This window comes from Girardinichthys multiradiatus, chromosome 24, assembly GCF_021462225.1.
Source record: "Girardinichthys multiradiatus isolate DD_20200921_A chromosome 24, DD_fGirMul_XY1, whole genome shotgun sequence".
In the NCBI taxonomy this organism is placed as follows: Eukaryota; Metazoa; Chordata; class Actinopteri; order Cyprinodontiformes; family Goodeidae; genus Girardinichthys; species Girardinichthys multiradiatus.
The window spans coordinates 16,302,657-16,318,971 of NC_061816.1; the positions used below are offsets into that span (position 1 = coordinate 16,302,657).

Below are 16,315 nucleotides of genomic sequence, written 5' to 3' on the forward strand. Positions count from 1 at the left end.
CGTTAGTGTGCAGGAGCTGCCATATTAGATCATGTTAGAGTATATGTGTATGAATCTGCTCCTAGCGCAGGACAAATATATCTCTCCTTTGCCACAGAGGTCTAATAAGCAGGAGGAAGACACATGATGGGAGTTTCCACAATTGTACCTGCTGATTTCAGCCTAGGGAGAAAAACATGTTTGACACTCATTTGATCATTAAAATAATATATATATAAGATGTTACTGTTTCTGCTGGCTGAATTGTGCTGATTAGGAATAAGAGAATGCAGAAATAAAAGGTTTCATAATTTTAGATGGCAGGTTTGCACATGACTTAATGCTTTGTTTGCATTTTCACCTTTGGCAACTTTAGGTCACAAATCTGCGCTCAGCTTTGGGATCATTAGCATTCAATTACTTTGATTAAAAATCCTGGATTTGTGGTACTTGATTTTGGTGGTGAGAACTAAAATAAAATGGCCAGATCACCTCTGAGATGTCCGTGTCCATGGCAACCCAGCTAAAAGCGTAGCGATGCAAAGCGAGGCAGCAGAGAGTGAATGCCTGCCTTTTCTTTACCCTTATCTTTATATTCCCCCCCCCCTCCCCCCCTCCCCCCCACACAAACACACACACACACATAAATCAAGCTACTCTCTTTGTGTGTGCATATGTCAGGTGTTTGTGATGTAGAGATGAAAACTAATCAATAAATAATACATACATTTTCATGAGAGCAAAATACCACAATACACTTAACCTAATATCATAGCTCCAGATCATTTATATACAGTGCCTCCTAAAAAGTATTTACGCCCAATGAACCTTTTCGGATTTACTCACTTTACCAGCACTAACTTCAATGTACTGAATAATTATGAAGAAGGAAAAGGAGAAATTGTTTAGAAATTTCTTTACGGACAGAAATCTAATAAATGTGATGTACCGTATTTTCCGCACTATAAGGCGCACCGGATTATAAGGCGCATAGAATAGAAGCTACTACAGTCAAACGTTTGACTGGGGTTGCGTTATGCATCCACTAGATGGAGCTGTGCTAAAGAGAATGTCAACAAAACAGTCAGATAAGTCAGTCAGTCAAACTTTATTAATACACTACAAACCAGCGTTCTGATAACTCCATTCACTCTCATGGTAAGGTCTCCTCTACATAGAATTCTATTGAATAGAGCCAACTGCACGTTAGGAATGCATTGGAGTCTATGAAGTTGAAGTTGAAATCAAACGTTAGTTAAAACGTGAAAGGGAACTTTTCCCTGATTCAGTAAACACGTAAATGAAACAGTTTGATGCACTAAATCAAACGTTAATACTGTTAACCTTTCCTGTTTCTGTCCCCTGACCGTAGTCTGATGACACAGGGGAGACGCTTTCTCCAGGGCCGAAGTTACTAGTTTCCTCGGGGTTAACTCCCTCACTCATACGTTGCTGAGTTGAGCATGAAGAAACAGCATCAAAACACTGAGTTGTTATCGAGATTCGGGGTTCTTTTTAATGACTTTGCAGCACGTAAAAACACAGGGCTTACAGACTCATACACCGCTGCTCCGGTCGCCGTCTCTACCCACCCCACACACACAATAATACCGACGTCACTCCTTCACTCTTGATTCTCAGCTATGGCAGCACACAGCGCCACCTCTGTCCGGAGGAGTAATGTCAACATCTTCCATACACACACACAAAACATACACCCCACACACTGAGCTTCTAATCACATATAGTTCCGGCAATTCCTGCAACAGTACATTCAAACGTTATACACACACAAGTGGTGTTGGACTAGGAGTAAGCACAGTACAGGTGTTTACCGCTGTTACTTCGGCGACACCCCTGACTACGGTAGCCGTAATGCTGCAAGCGGTGCAGCTTTGTAGTTTACCAGTCGTACTGAAACATTTTGACAGAGCGCCGTGTACAACCAGTATGGATCAACCAATTAACCAATTGATCCATATATAAGGCGCTCCGGATTACAAGGCGCACTGTCATTTTTTGAAAAAGTAAAGGTTTTTAAGTGCGTCTTATATTGCGGAAAATACGGTACATATTTTCAGCCACTTTACTCTGGTGCCTCTAAATAAAATGCAGTGCAAGCAGTTGCCTTCAGAAGTCCTCCAATAAGGACATGGAGTTCCAATGTGTGTATATCAATCTCAGTATAAATCCAGCTGTTCCAGGAGTTGGTTAGAAAACATCATCTGAAAATGTTAAGATTACAGCAGAACCACAAAACCTACCAAGACACGGGCATCAACCTAAATTGATATGGCTGACAAAATCAGATAAGCAGGAAAGAGGCCCGTAGTAACTTTGGAGGAGCTGCGGACATCCACAGCTCATGTGGGAATGGGCCTGTCAACACAACGATTAGTTGTGTGCTTCACAACTCTGGCCCACATCCAAAACACTGTGTAGCAGAAAACTAAGTCTTTATAACAATGAACACATCATTCCACAGTGAAACATGGTAGTGGCTGCATCATGCTAAGTGGAAGGCTATTTATCAGGGAAGATCAATGGAGGTAAATATAAGTCAATCCTGAAATAAAAGCTGTTAAAGGCAGCAAATAACTAAATCTAAATTTAGACCTGTGGCAAGACTTGAAAACTAATGTTCACAGATGCTCTCCATCCAATCTAGCTGACCTTAAGCTATTTAGCAAAGATGAATGGTAAAATATTTTTCCTTTGCCTTTTAACAATTGACACCTGACAAAATATGAAAATGTTTTAAGAAGCTTCTTGCAAGGCACTGTAAGCCGTTTCCTCCTTGTGAATTCATGAGTATGTCTTATTTCCATTGTGAAAGAAGGCATTCATTGAGGCAGAAAGGTGAGAATGAGCCGGATGCACAGATTGATGAGAGCTGCAGGCCTTTGGCATCAGACAGGAGAACATGTTGAAAAAAGAGAAACCACACATTGCTGAAAACAACACGTATTCATAAACACACACACAGGTGCATTGGGTTTAAGCCCACATTTATCTTTCTGTATGATCTGTCTGTAGCTTTTTTTGTTTTAAAAAGGAAAGACCACCTTAGTGGATTAAAAAAAGACTAATCTAAACTTTGAACTGTTTAAATGATTAACATGACCCCATAATGAGGTTTAAATTCAGCCACTAGTACATTGCTCATAGTGATGACAGAAGCTAAGAAAGGAAAGTTAGTGCAGGATGGAAACCTTTCAGCACTGTTAGCAACACAGTTAGGAACATAATATAAACCTAAAGACAGGCTTCTCTGAAGGATTGTTTGATGTATATTAACAGTGCTAAGATGCCCTGAGGAACAGAGCTGTGAAGCATGCGATAAATACAGGCGTTCCTATCACTGTGGCGGAGGCAGCAGCATTATAGCTGCAGCATGTGTGATTGTTGTTTACTCTTCCTGTAGCAGCGCTCTGCTTCTTCACATATGTTCAGCTTGGTACACTTGGATGATGTAGCCCACAGATGCACAGCAGGGACTGAGCTGTCAGCCGCCACCTAGCTGCTCCTCCGCCGTCTGCCAATCCAAAACAAAAAGAAATCATGCTCTGGCAGAACACCAAACTCCAATAGATTATAGGCTATTTTGTCTAATGGGCCATGGCAGAGCGTTGAAAATAAACAGTGTTTGCTGACTGCACTCCAAGCACCTCAGGATACTGTTATACCACACCATGTTCCTGTATGGATCTCACAGGCTTTTATTGAGGTGTTTATAGGGGCTTCTAGATTATAGATGGATGGTTTTGGATTGTTGTGTTGAGAAATGCATGGAAGTCCCTGTAAAACGTGGTCTAGGAAAAAAAAAATCACACTGCGTATCGCAGGAGTGCAAATAAGCATTGATCCAACACATAGCCGCAGCAGAACCTGGCTTTTTAAATTGTAGTCCTGGTAATTATTTTGAGGCTTCTTCATCGCTCTCTGGGCTTTGAATTGAACGTTTGATTGTTACTCTACTCTATAGAGCCTAATGATTTTTAAGGTAAAACCTTGACTTAAATAATAATAAATATAAAATGAGAATGGTTGCACTCCTTAGTTGTGGTTTGTTTGGCTTTATTAATGTTTATAAGAACACAACAATAAAATCTGTGGTGATTAAATAGCTAAGATATAAGGTAAGACAAGCAGTAACGTTTATAAAGGTAGTTAAACATAACTAGAGATTGGCTCATTTGGGAGAAAGCAGAGGCATCACAGCACCACTAACATTACTTTTAGTCAGTATGTGATTGTACATTTAACACATGTTTTAGAGTTAACAAGTGAGGCAACAATAGGTTTTATTAAACTGAAAAAAATGACTGGTGATGGGAATGGACAGATATTCAGCTTGATTGGCTCTTATTATTGATTGATCAGTGAATGCACTCTACAAAAGTGTTACCACATTGCCTTGACAACCACATCACTGTGGACCCTGTTACTGAGTGAAGACTCAATGGTGGCTATTTTCAGGATCAGTGAGATGTTAGAGGCTATTTAAAAGACAAGAAATGTTCTACAACATGGTGAGACATATTTCGAGGTCATTCAGGGTGAGGGGAGAGGATGAGAGACTTTCAATATCAGTTATGGAATATGCTTGATTTAGAAAGGTTGGCAGCATTTTGGAAATTTCAGTCAAGGTCAGGCGCTACATTCTTTGGGAAAACACACTAAGACTAGAGGTGTGACGGTACATGTATTAATACCAAAAATATCCAGTAGAGCCTTGTCAGTTTGGTACACACGTTTACCGAACGAATATGCCGTTTTTTTGCCTGAATACAAGCGGAAATGTTTATATGCAGAACTACATGTGCAATGCAACGGTCTGCAGACCAACTTTAAAAAGTGACATCAAAACAGAGAAGTCTCCCAGCTGTCACTCAACACTATTTAGGAATATTAAGGCGGTCAGAAAGGTGGACCAAACCAAAACTGTCAGCTTTTTTACAGTAATACACTGCTAAAAAAACAATAAAGGGAACACTTAAACAACACAATATAACTCCAAGTAAATCAAACTTCTGTGAAATCAAACTGTCCACTTAGGAAGCAACACTAATTGACAATCAATTTCACATGTTGTTGTACAAATGAAATAGACAACAGGGGGAAATCTTTGGTGATTATCAAGACACACTCAATAAAGGAGTGGTTCTGCAGGTGGGGACCACAGACCACTTCTCAGTACCTATGCTTTCTGACTGATGTTTTGGTCACTTTTGAATGTTGGTGGTGCTTTCACACTCGTGGTAGCATGAGACGGACTCTACGACACACACAAGTGGCTCAGGTAGTGCAGCTCATCCAGGATGGCACATCAATGCGAGCTGTGGCAAGAAGGTTTGCTGTGTCTGTCAGCGTAGTGTCCAGAGCCTGGAGGCGCTACCAGGAGACAGGCCAGTACACCAGGAGACGTGGAGGAGGATGTAGGAGGGCAACAACCCAGCAGCAGGACCACTACCTCCGCCTTTGTTCAAGGAGGAGCAGAAGGAGCACTGCCAGAGGCCTGCAAAATGACCTCCAGCAGGCCACAAATGTGCATGTGTCTGCACAAACTGTTAGAAACCGACTCCATGAGGATGGTATGAGGGCCCGACGTCCACAAATGGGAGTTGTGCTCACAGCCCAACACCATGCAGGACGCTTGGCATTTGCCAAAGAGCACCAGGATTGGCAAATTCACCACTGGCGCCCTGTGGTCTTCACAGATGAAAGCAGGTTCACACTGAGCACATGTGACAGACGTGACAGAGTCTGGAGACACCGTGGAGAGCAATCTGCTGCCTGCAACATCCTTCAGCATGACTGGTTTGGCAGTGGGTCAGTAATGGTGTGGGGTGGTATTTCTTTGGAGGGTCGCATGGTCCTCCATGTGCTCGCAAGAGGTAGCCTGACTGCCATTAGGTACCGAGATGAGATCCTCAGACCCATTTTGAGACCATATGCTGGTGCGGTTGGCCCTGGGTTCCTCTTAATGAAGGACAATGCTAGACCTCATGTGGCTGGAGTGTGTCAGCAGTTCCTGCAAGATGAAGACATTGAAGCTATGGACTGGCCCGCCTGTTCCCCAGACCTGAATCTGATTGAGCACATCTGGGACATCATGTCTCGCTCCATCCACCAACGTCACGTTGCACCACAGACTGTCCAGGAGTTGGCGGATGCTTAGTCCAGGTCTGGGAGGAGATCCCTCAGGAGACCATCCACCTTCTCATCAGGAGCATCTCCAGGCGTTGTAGGGAGGTCATACAGACACGTGGAGGCCACACACAATACTGAGCCTCATTTTGACTTGTTTTAAGGACATTACATCAAAGTTGGATCAGCCTGTAGTGTGTTTTTCCACTTTAACTTTGTGTGTGACTCCAAATCCAGGCCTCCATTGGTTAATAAATTTGATTTCCATTAATGATTTTTGTGTGATTTTGTTGTCAGCACATTCAACTTTGTACAGAACAAAATATTCAGTGAGAATATTTCATTCATTCAGATCTAGGATGTGTTATTTGAGTGTTCCCTTTTTGAGCAGTGTACAGGTCCTTCTCAAAATATTAGCATATTGTGATAATGTTCATTATTTTCCATAATGTCATGATGAAAATTTAACATTCATATATTTTAGATTCATTGCACACTAACTGAAATATTTCAGGTCTTTTATTGTCTTAATACAGATGATTTTGGCATACAGCTCATGAAAACCCAAAATTCCTATCTCACAAAATTAGCATATCATTAAAAGGGTCTCTAAACGAGCTATGAACATAATCATCTGAATCAACGAGTTAACTCTAAACACCTGCAAAAGATTCCTGAGGCCTTTAAAACTCCCAGCCTGGTTCATCACTCAAAACCCCAATCATGGGTAAGACTGCCGACCTGACTGCTGTCCAGAAGGCCACTATTGACACCCTCAAGCAAGAGGGTAAGACACAGAAAGAAATTTCTGAACGAATAGGCTGTTCCCAGAGTGCTGTATCAAGGCACCTCAGTGGGAAGTCTGTGGGAAGGAAAAAGTGTGGCAGAAAACGCTGCACAACGAGAAGAGGTGACCGGACCCTGAGGAAGATTGTGGAGAAGGGCCGATTCCAGACCTTGGGGGACCTGTGGAAGCAGTGGACTGAGTCTGGAGTAGAAACATCCAGAGCCACCGTGCACAGGCGTGTGCAGGAAATGGGCTACAGGTGCCGCATTCCCCAGGTCAAGCCACCTTTGAACCAGAAACAGCGGCAGAAGCGCCTGACCTGGGCTACAGAGAAGCAGCACTGGACTGTTGCTCAGTGGTCCAAAGTACTTTTTTCGGATGAAAGCAAATTCTGCATGTCATTCAGAAATCAAGGTGCCAGAGTCTGGAGGAAGACTAGGGAGAAGGAAATGCCAAAATGCCAGAAGTCCAGTGTCAAGTACCCACAGTCAGTGATGGTCTGGGGTGCCGTGTCAGCTGCTGGTGTTGGTCCACTGTGTTTTATCAAGGGCAGGGTCAATGCAGCTAGCTATCAGAAGATTTTGGAGCACTTCATGCTTCCATCTGCTGAAAAGCTTTATGGAGATGAAGATTTCATTTTTCAGCACGACCTGGCACCTGCTCACAGTGCCAAAACCACTGGTAAATGGTTTACTGACCATGGTATCACTGTGCTCAATTGGCCTGCCAACTCTCCTGACCTGAACCCCATAGAGAATCTGTGGGATATTGTGAAGAGAACGTTGAGAGACTCAAGACCCAACCCTCTGGATGAGCTAAAGGCCGCTATCGAAGCATCCTGGGCCTCCATAAGACCTCAGCAGTGCCACAGGCTGATTGCCTCCATGCCACGCCGCATTGAAGCAGTCATTTCTGTCAAAGGATTCCCGACCAAGTATTGAGTGCATAACTGTACATGATTATTTGAAGGTTGACGTTTTTTGTATTAAAAACACTTTTCTTTTATTGGTCGGATGAAATATGCTAATTTTGTGAGATAGGAATTTTGGGTTTTCATGAGCTGTATGCCAAAATCATCCGTATTAAGACAATAAAAGACCTGAAATATTTCAGTTAGTGTGCAATGAATCTAAAATATATGAATGTTAAATTTTCATCTTGACATTATGGAAAATAATGAACTTTATCACAATATGCTAATATTTTGAGAAGGACCTGTATGATCTATCCAGGTATTTGCTATGCCCGCTTATACTAGTTTTTAAATTGAAATAAATCCAACCCAATCTCTGGTCGGTTCTAGACTTCTTAGTATAGAACTCAAATTGTACCCAACCATTTTGTGCAGTGTTGCACCCTAAATAAGGCTACAGATTTAGTGAAACTAGCAGTGCTGATTGGGCTTGACCGCTAAGATAACATGATAAACTCTATAAACATTTTGTTCTTGCTTTAAATTTAATAAGTAAACCCAGTTTTGCAGCTACGTCTGTCACATATGCAAAGAGATGTTGCCTCTGCTTGTAATTAATCATTGATGACTTTCTGCAGGAAAGCTAGAAAAGCTATTTTGAATATCTTATATGTCAAAGATTTAAAAAAACTGGTGATGTGAAATCAGACACAAAATTCCAATCAGTGCACCTTTACAGAGAATATTTCTTTCATATGATCCACGTATCAGTCACTGCATTATTTATGAAATAAAAGCACTTGAGATAAATTACGTAAGAAGGTTACAACTGTTACTAAGTTGGGAAGACGGAGTTATTTCTTATTTTGTTTGGCATTGGACCTGAAGACCCTTACCAATGGCTCACTTTATGACTTGGACCAGCTCTTGTGTAAAGTTGCAGGAAGTGAGTCTGTAATTAAAATTGTCTCACTTTGCCCTAAGCTCTGTTCTAGTTGAGTCAATCAGTTACTGTTTAATGATACTTCTTGATGCATTGTTGTCTGAGGGTTCAAAGGTCACTCACTGGTATCTATCTGAGGTCAATGACCAATGATTTTCTGCTCTGAAGCCTCGTTTTGACAGACTAAGTTGATCTGGGAATAATGTTCATAAGAATGTTTTCATGCTACGTTGGCTTTACAATGATTGGATTCTTTGTCTGCAATGAGATAAACAACAAAGTTGCATTTATTTGGAATAGTCTCACATCACCCTGAAATGTTTCCATATTTCTGCTCAAGCTTTCATCAGACTTTGATCAGGCCTGTTCCTCTCTCTACAGAGATGATGTCTGACAGATTTTGTGTGTTTTAGTTGGGGAAATGTGTTTTTTCCTTCTGCACTGCAGTGTGTCTGAAGTGAATTTTTCTTCTGACTGACGAGCTTCTAGTGTGTGTCGGCTGCAAATGGTTTCAGAGACTGTTTGAGGCACGTTTGATGTTGAAGGCGGTTTTAGGATGGTGTGTGTTGAACCAAGTGCTCTTGTCTGCACCCTGATGAAACCGAAGCTCCTCTAGTTTTGCAAGTATGTTGCATCGACCCAGAAGTTTGCTCCCTGGAAGGATCTTTCCAAACCTGGGAATAAAGATGCATCTAGAACCTCTTGGATCAAGTAAACTACTTGCTGAGAGAAGCTAGAGAGTAGTTTATTAAAATGTCTGTTTGCAAAGAGCTTGTTCTTTTAATGGGAATCTAATAGTAGGATTTACACATTCATCATCTGTTTCACGCTAGACCCAAAAAGCTCATCTTATTCTCAAGGTCCAATAAGCCATCAGCATAGAAACTGGCCCAAAGCATAACACATTCTCCACCATACTTAACAGTCACAGCAGAGTTGATCAAACCCCCACATGTTTGTTTGATTGTAGGACAGAAAGGGATTTTATTTTCTGGTGTAACAAGCAGTTATTCTGTAGATGCTGTCTAATGGATAAGAAATAAAAGTTCATAGAAATGTTTATTTACTAAAGTGTAAATAAAAAAAAACAAGCTATTTGTTTTAAAGGGATGTTAGGGTCATTGATAATCGTCACTGGTGATTTTGTTAAAAAAATTTATTAATTAGTTTTTTTCTGCCTAATAAATATAGTTAAACTAAAGGTTGGATTTTTCTAAATTTAGCAATAAGACGTATTTAAGCTTTTTACACATCAAGACAAGAGGTGCAAATAAATGCAAATGGTGGGTCGGTCTAAATGGGTCTGTCTTTATGTCTCATATGTGCAGCCATTATATATAATGAAGTACTGAAGGTGGAACACCTGAAATAAATTAAAACAGCTTTCAATTCGAAAAGTAAAATGAAGGTTAAACAGGAGCAGTAAATGTGATTCTCAGCCTTATTTTGCTTGTTTCTCAGAGGCTGTATGTTAGCCAGTAAGCTTTTCTTCCCAGGACACTCATCACTCAACCTTCCCGTTTCCTCTCTGAGCCAGGGTTTACAAATTCCCCCTGATTTACAAGGCCATAAAAGCCTTCTTCCTCCTCCTCCAGCTTCAATCAGCCTCGCCAGTAATTTTATAACACTCTGAACATGTACTCCCGTTCAGGGCTGCTGCCATCCATCCATCGATCTGCGTTCTGGTTTTACGTTGCAAATTGGACGTGCAGAGAGGAGCGTACATCCCCATAGATCAAACATGAATGTGAAATCCACATCAGTTGCTCTTCATACCTGTCAGCTTCTCAGATCTGGTTACTGCTTCCTTAACTCTCTGCTGACATCCTTAGTGTCATGGATGCAGGTTATATCACACTTGTTATTTTTTACTAACATTGTTGTTTTTCAACACAAAAACATCTTTTTTAAGATTTATTTCCTGAACATCCTCTTTATTCCCTTCATCCCAACCCAGATATTACCCTCTCTCATCTGCAGATCAGCATAGGATCACAATAATCTAGTTATGCAATGTATACATTTCCTCATCTCTTGAAGATGTATTTTACACTTGACCTGCATGCAAACCCTTCCTTTTGAGATGCCCACAGTGACCGTCATTAGCAAATCCTCCCTCACAAACACAAATCCTATCTTAGTTCTCCTGAATGAAAAGATTACAGGATTGAGATTTCACCTCCTAATTAGGGATTCATTTCCGTTTCTACACTGTCTCTCTCTCTCTCTCTTGTACACACACATTGACAGATCACACACATGAATGTCAGACTGCTTTAGTTACAGCAGGCTGGCTGGGAGGCATCTGATAGCGGAGCCTCCGGGGATCAGACGAGCGGCTACCTGTAATTTAAGCTCCTACAGGAAGTCAACATGCACACACACACAGAGCAGAAGGTCTCACAGTTGTTTGTGTGTACATTTTTCACTTAAAAAGGTGTGATTGCCTCCTGGGTGTCTGCACTGTTTTCAATCAATATTTCAGAGTATGTTTGTCTGCAGTGAAGAAGAAAATTTCAAAACTTTATCGTAGAGCCTTGAGACATTTGCTTTGCTCAGTGGATCGGTGTTGATAAGCTGCAAAAAGCATTTTACTCTTAACTCCATCAGAGTGGAGAGGAGAACTGCTTCACTTTTTGGTTATTAGTATAGTTTTAAATGATCCACTCTTTTATCCTACTCATCCTACACTATATGGAAAAGGTACACAGTGTCTTCCAGAGGTTTTGAGACCTCCCAAGTTTTGTCATATTGTGCCACAATTCAGCATAATTACAAGGAAAGAAGGAAAGAATACCTGGTTATTAAAGCTTTTGGCAGATAGAAAATCTGAATAGTAATTGTCTTCAGTTCTCTGTACTCTGACACACCTAAATGAAATCCAGTATTTTTGAAAATAGAAGCAGTAAAACACAGCAGGACATGCCTGTCCACCTAAGCTAGAAGACTGGGTAAGGAGAGTAGTTTTGGAAAAGGCCATAAGGCCCTGTGTAACTGGAGGAGCTGCAGACATTCACAGCTCAGGTGGGAGAATCTGTTGACAGGGCAACTATTAGTTGTTTATGCCACAAACCTTTATGGAGGAGTGGCAAGAGGAAAGCTGTAACAAGTCCTGTTTGCAGTTGGCCATTAGCCATTTAGGGAACGAAGATCCCCTAGTCAGATATGGTGGTGGGAGCATCTCACTGTGGGGATGCTCTATTCAGCAGGATAGGGAAGCTGGTCAGAGTTGATGGGAAGGAGCTAAATTTAGAGCAATCCTGGAAGAAAACCTGTTAGAGGCAGCAAAATACTTGAGACTGGAGCAAAGCTCCACCTTCCAGCAGGACAACAACCTTAAACATCCAGCCAGAGCTAAAATAGAAGGGCTTAGAAACTTTGTAGCGTTTTGTAACAAAGAATTGGCAAAAATGTTTAGTTTCTAGATAAGCAAAGCTCACAGAGACAGTACTCTACAGTCTGGTCTACTATGGTAGCTCTGCAGAGTATTGACTCAGGGGGATGTGAAAACAAATACACTCCACTCTTTCCAGATTTGTTTCATGATGAAAATCGTTTAGTTTTTATGTCTCTACTTCGACATTGTGCACTGCTTTGTGTTGATCTTTGTGGACATAACCTGATAAAATCTGGAAAAGTTCAATGGGTATGAACACCTCTTTATACAAGGTACTGTGCCCAAGCTGTCATCAGCAGAGGAACCTTCCTGGGCTCTTCATCCTGATAAACACGTGTACAGCATCTTCTGTCATGTGAATGGACTCATGAGAGACACAAGAGTTGTAACTGAATCTAATCAGTAAATTGTTAAAGTCTCAATATGAAACACATAAAGTTAAGATAATCCTGCAATGATTAATAACTCATAAAGCGTATCTCCAGCTGTATATAGACCATGAAGCTGCCAGCTCTGGTGAATGTTAAATGTCCCCTCTAATATGGATTTTAATCATGATGATCTTAGATGAACTTTGACACAAGTTAGCAGATTTGGCTGAGACTCATTCATGTTTTATTGGTTGTGATGAGAGCAGATTACCTACAATAACTACTGTGTGCACATATTCTCCCCATACTCTTGCTATTTTTAACTTGACCAGATGGTCGGTTCTGTTGCTCAAAGAAATGGCCACATAAATAAAATGCCACTAAACATTAAAGTGCCTCTTTGTTTTCTCTGTCTTCTGTCTGCCGGCTCCAGGACAAGGAGAAGTACCTGGACATCATCCACGGCTACATGGAGGTCCACGGGACAGTGCATGGCACCAGCACCGTGAACCTGCCCAGCTACGTCAAGAACCACGGCATCCTGAGCGGCCGAGACCTGCAGTTCCTCCTCCGAGAAACCAAGGTGAGACAATCTCATAAAAAACACGAAAGGGCTCACAGTCTGTTGGTCTTCCTCACCTAAAAGCTGCCTTTGCTGGTTATGAAGACAATCAGTAATTCTCTGCTTTGCCTCAGTAGAAGGGAAGCTTTGATTAGTTAGTTATCTGAAAGCGGAGCGATCAGACAGGAACAGAGGTAGAGCAGAGGTGTAATCACACTTCAGACTTTCCTAGAGGAAATCATTTCAGATTTAAAGAGTTTTTCTTTTGTCCCAACTTTAAAAGAGCTCCAGTTCTAAGCTGACCACTCAAACACTGAAACCTGCTTAATGTAACCCAACTCGAGTCCTTGAGGGCGACTTCATCTTTTAGACACATCCCTGCTCCAACACACCTCAATCAGAAGACTAAGTTTCCTCATCAGCATATTATTCAGCTCTGCAGAGGCCTGGTAACAAGGAGTTCGTTTGATTCAGGTCTGTTGGAGAAGGGATGTGTCTAAATGTTGCAGTATAGTAGTTCTCAAAGACTGGAATGGGCCGCCTCTTTTGTAGATGAGCACATAAGATACAGTAGTGCATAGAAGCCCAGACTGCTCCTGCAGCTGAAACAACCCCTTCACTGGTACCTGAAAACAGACAGCTTTATCGAATTGGAGCTGTGGGGTTTAACAAATGAGTACACAATAAAAGATGGTTTAGAAAGAAGGAGCTTCTGTGGAGACAAGTATGTTGCCTTTTCTTTTTTTCTCTTAAACGTTCCTGAAATAAACTGTGACGTGCTGCTCAGTTTCAGAGACGATCAAAGAGAGGTTCAGCAAAGTTGTTTTGCATCATTTCGCAGGCTGATAGTCAAAGCTTTTGGATTTAATCACCCAACTTTCCATCCTCCTCCTCTATATTATAGATTGATCATACATTTTTAATTTAGAACATATACAGTCCCCAAATATGTGTCGATGGAGAGCATCTGTGAAAACCAGTTTTCATGTCTTGCCACAGATTCCCAATTGAATGTACCTACATATACAGCTACAATACTTCCACATGTCAGCTGTATCCCCTATATGACTCCGCAATCTGCAATCATGACTTCTTTTGGCTTTTGTTTTCTAAGAATGGTGCTCTTCTTGCCACTCTTCCATGAAGGTCAGGTTGGTGGGGTACACACCTGATTATTGTCCTGTTGACAGATTTTCCCCACCTGAGCTGTGGATCTCTGCAGCTCCTTCAAAGTGACCATGGGCCTTTTTCTCTGATTATTGGCCTGCCTTTTTAGGTGCATGACCATCTCCTGGTAGCTTTGCATGTGATCCCTTTTGTTTCCACTGTCAGATGATGGACTGAACAGTACTCCACGTGATGTGTTTAAAGCTTGGGTATTGTTTTCTAACCTGACCTTGCTTTAAGGTTCTCCACAGCCTTCTCCCTGACCTGTCTGCTGTGTTCCTTGGTCTTCGTGAGGCTGTTCCTTCTCTAATGTTCTCTAACAAAGCTCTAGACAGATAGGTGGATTCTATTTACTAAAGAGTAAATGCAGGTGAATACAAAAGCATAGCGTCCTTAAGCCTCATTAATCCGCTCCACCTTGAATTCACTGTGTTTTCAGTAGCTGAGGTGGAGCCGTTAAACAGCTCAGGGAGCTACTCCTTTAACACTCGGTCACAGTTTGCATGGCAGCTACCCTCACTGTCATCTTTGTGTGAAATGTACAATTATTTCTGCGATATGGAGATGAGATCCTCCTGTTGACGTTCTCTCCTGCTCTGTGTCTGTGTGTGCTCTGCACACCAGTAAAGAATTCATGGAAATCATGAAACAAGATATCACGTCACATCTTCTTTGTGTGGCATTTCCTTCATCAAGCACCTGGATGTGCTGGGATGGTTTGCTGGCCAGTTTCTTGGTAACGTTCTCTGAGTAAACTGTCAGTGCAAACAGAGATCCATTGCTTTGTTAAACAGAACGTCGGTGTAGTATGGGGGGTGTTGCATTAAGATGTCTTCTGAACACAAATGTTTTACTTGACACAAAACGGTATGAAATTACAACTTATTTTCTAGAATAGCACTTTGTCATATTTTTAAAGCCTATTCTGCTAACGTTTTGATAACCAAAAGGATAATAAGTTAAAATATGCTATTTATAAAAGAAAATGCAAGCATTGAAGTATTACCTTGGTAGTGGAATAATAATTAACTTATTTTGGTCATAATATCAATCATTTATCAGACTAATGAGTGATGTTGCCACATTATTTCCCCTTTAAAATCTGCTATGAACTTGGACAGGGTCATGGGGGCAGCAGTCTCAGCAGACTGTCATCTGGGATCTTCGGAGGACAGCTCAGTTCTGCCCTCTCCTTACCACAGCAGACCGGCTCTGTTGATCTGCCGCTTCTTTCTCCCCTCACTTATGAACAAGACCCTGAGGTACTTGAACTCAAGCCAGGAACTCTCTTCCAACCCGGAGAGGGCAAACCACTCTTTTCGGGGACTGCTGCCACGACAGGCACCGCAGACCTTCAGGCCACAGTTGGAGGCAGTGCATCAACAATAGAGGTAGAGAACTTAGTGGACTCAAACTCTGTCCCTAACCTCCCCGGGATCCGGGAAAAGCTCTCTTGGAGGTAGGAATCGAATATGTTCCTGACCAAAGGCTCCACTGGATGTTCCCAACAGATTCCCAATATACACTTGGACTTGCCAAGTCTGTCCGGCTTCCTCCTCTTCCAGCAGTTCCAATTAACCACCAGCTCAGCTCCTCTGATCACCTAAGTGTCCATGACATGCGGCCGAAGGGCCGAAAACACGACCAGAAAGTTGATGATCAACCTCCAGCCTACGGTGTCCTGTTGCCAAATGCACTGATGAACACCTTAATGCTTGAACATGCCGTTTGTTATAGACAGTCTGTAACAGTCCAATAATGAAACGCCACTCGGATTCATATCAAGGAGACCATGCTATGAACTTTGTGGCGTTTATTTGTTAACTTCATAAAAACATGAGCAAAGTGCTTAAAATGTGAATAAATTCCATGTGTTGATGATCCTCTGCAGCACAGAGTGCAAAGCAACCAAAATACAGATATGATGCAACCTTTTTCTTCACTCTTATGTAATGTAGACATGAGAGAAAATGATCTGATCTTAACCAGATGGGCTCTGTGTATTTCATAAACATTCATCTTAATTACAGATCCTTTCAGATAAAA

At 41.7% G+C, this 16,315-nt stretch overlaps 1 protein-coding gene across 2 annotated transcripts in view; it reads left to right on the forward strand.

Moving 5' to 3' along the window:
• mgat5 (alpha-1,6-mannosylglycoprotein 6-beta-N-acetylglucosaminyltransferase) overlaps window positions 1–16,315 on the forward strand; it is an 83,492-nt gene that overhangs the window by 59,693 nt on the left and 7,484 nt on the right. For both annotated transcript variants that reach the window (XM_047355411.1, XM_047355412.1), the window contains exon 12: window positions 12,974–13,123. In XM_047355411.1, coding sequence (XP_047211367.1) covers window positions 12,974–13,123 — 150 coding nt within the window. The remainder of the gene's footprint in view (window positions 1–12,973; window positions 13,124–16,315) is intronic.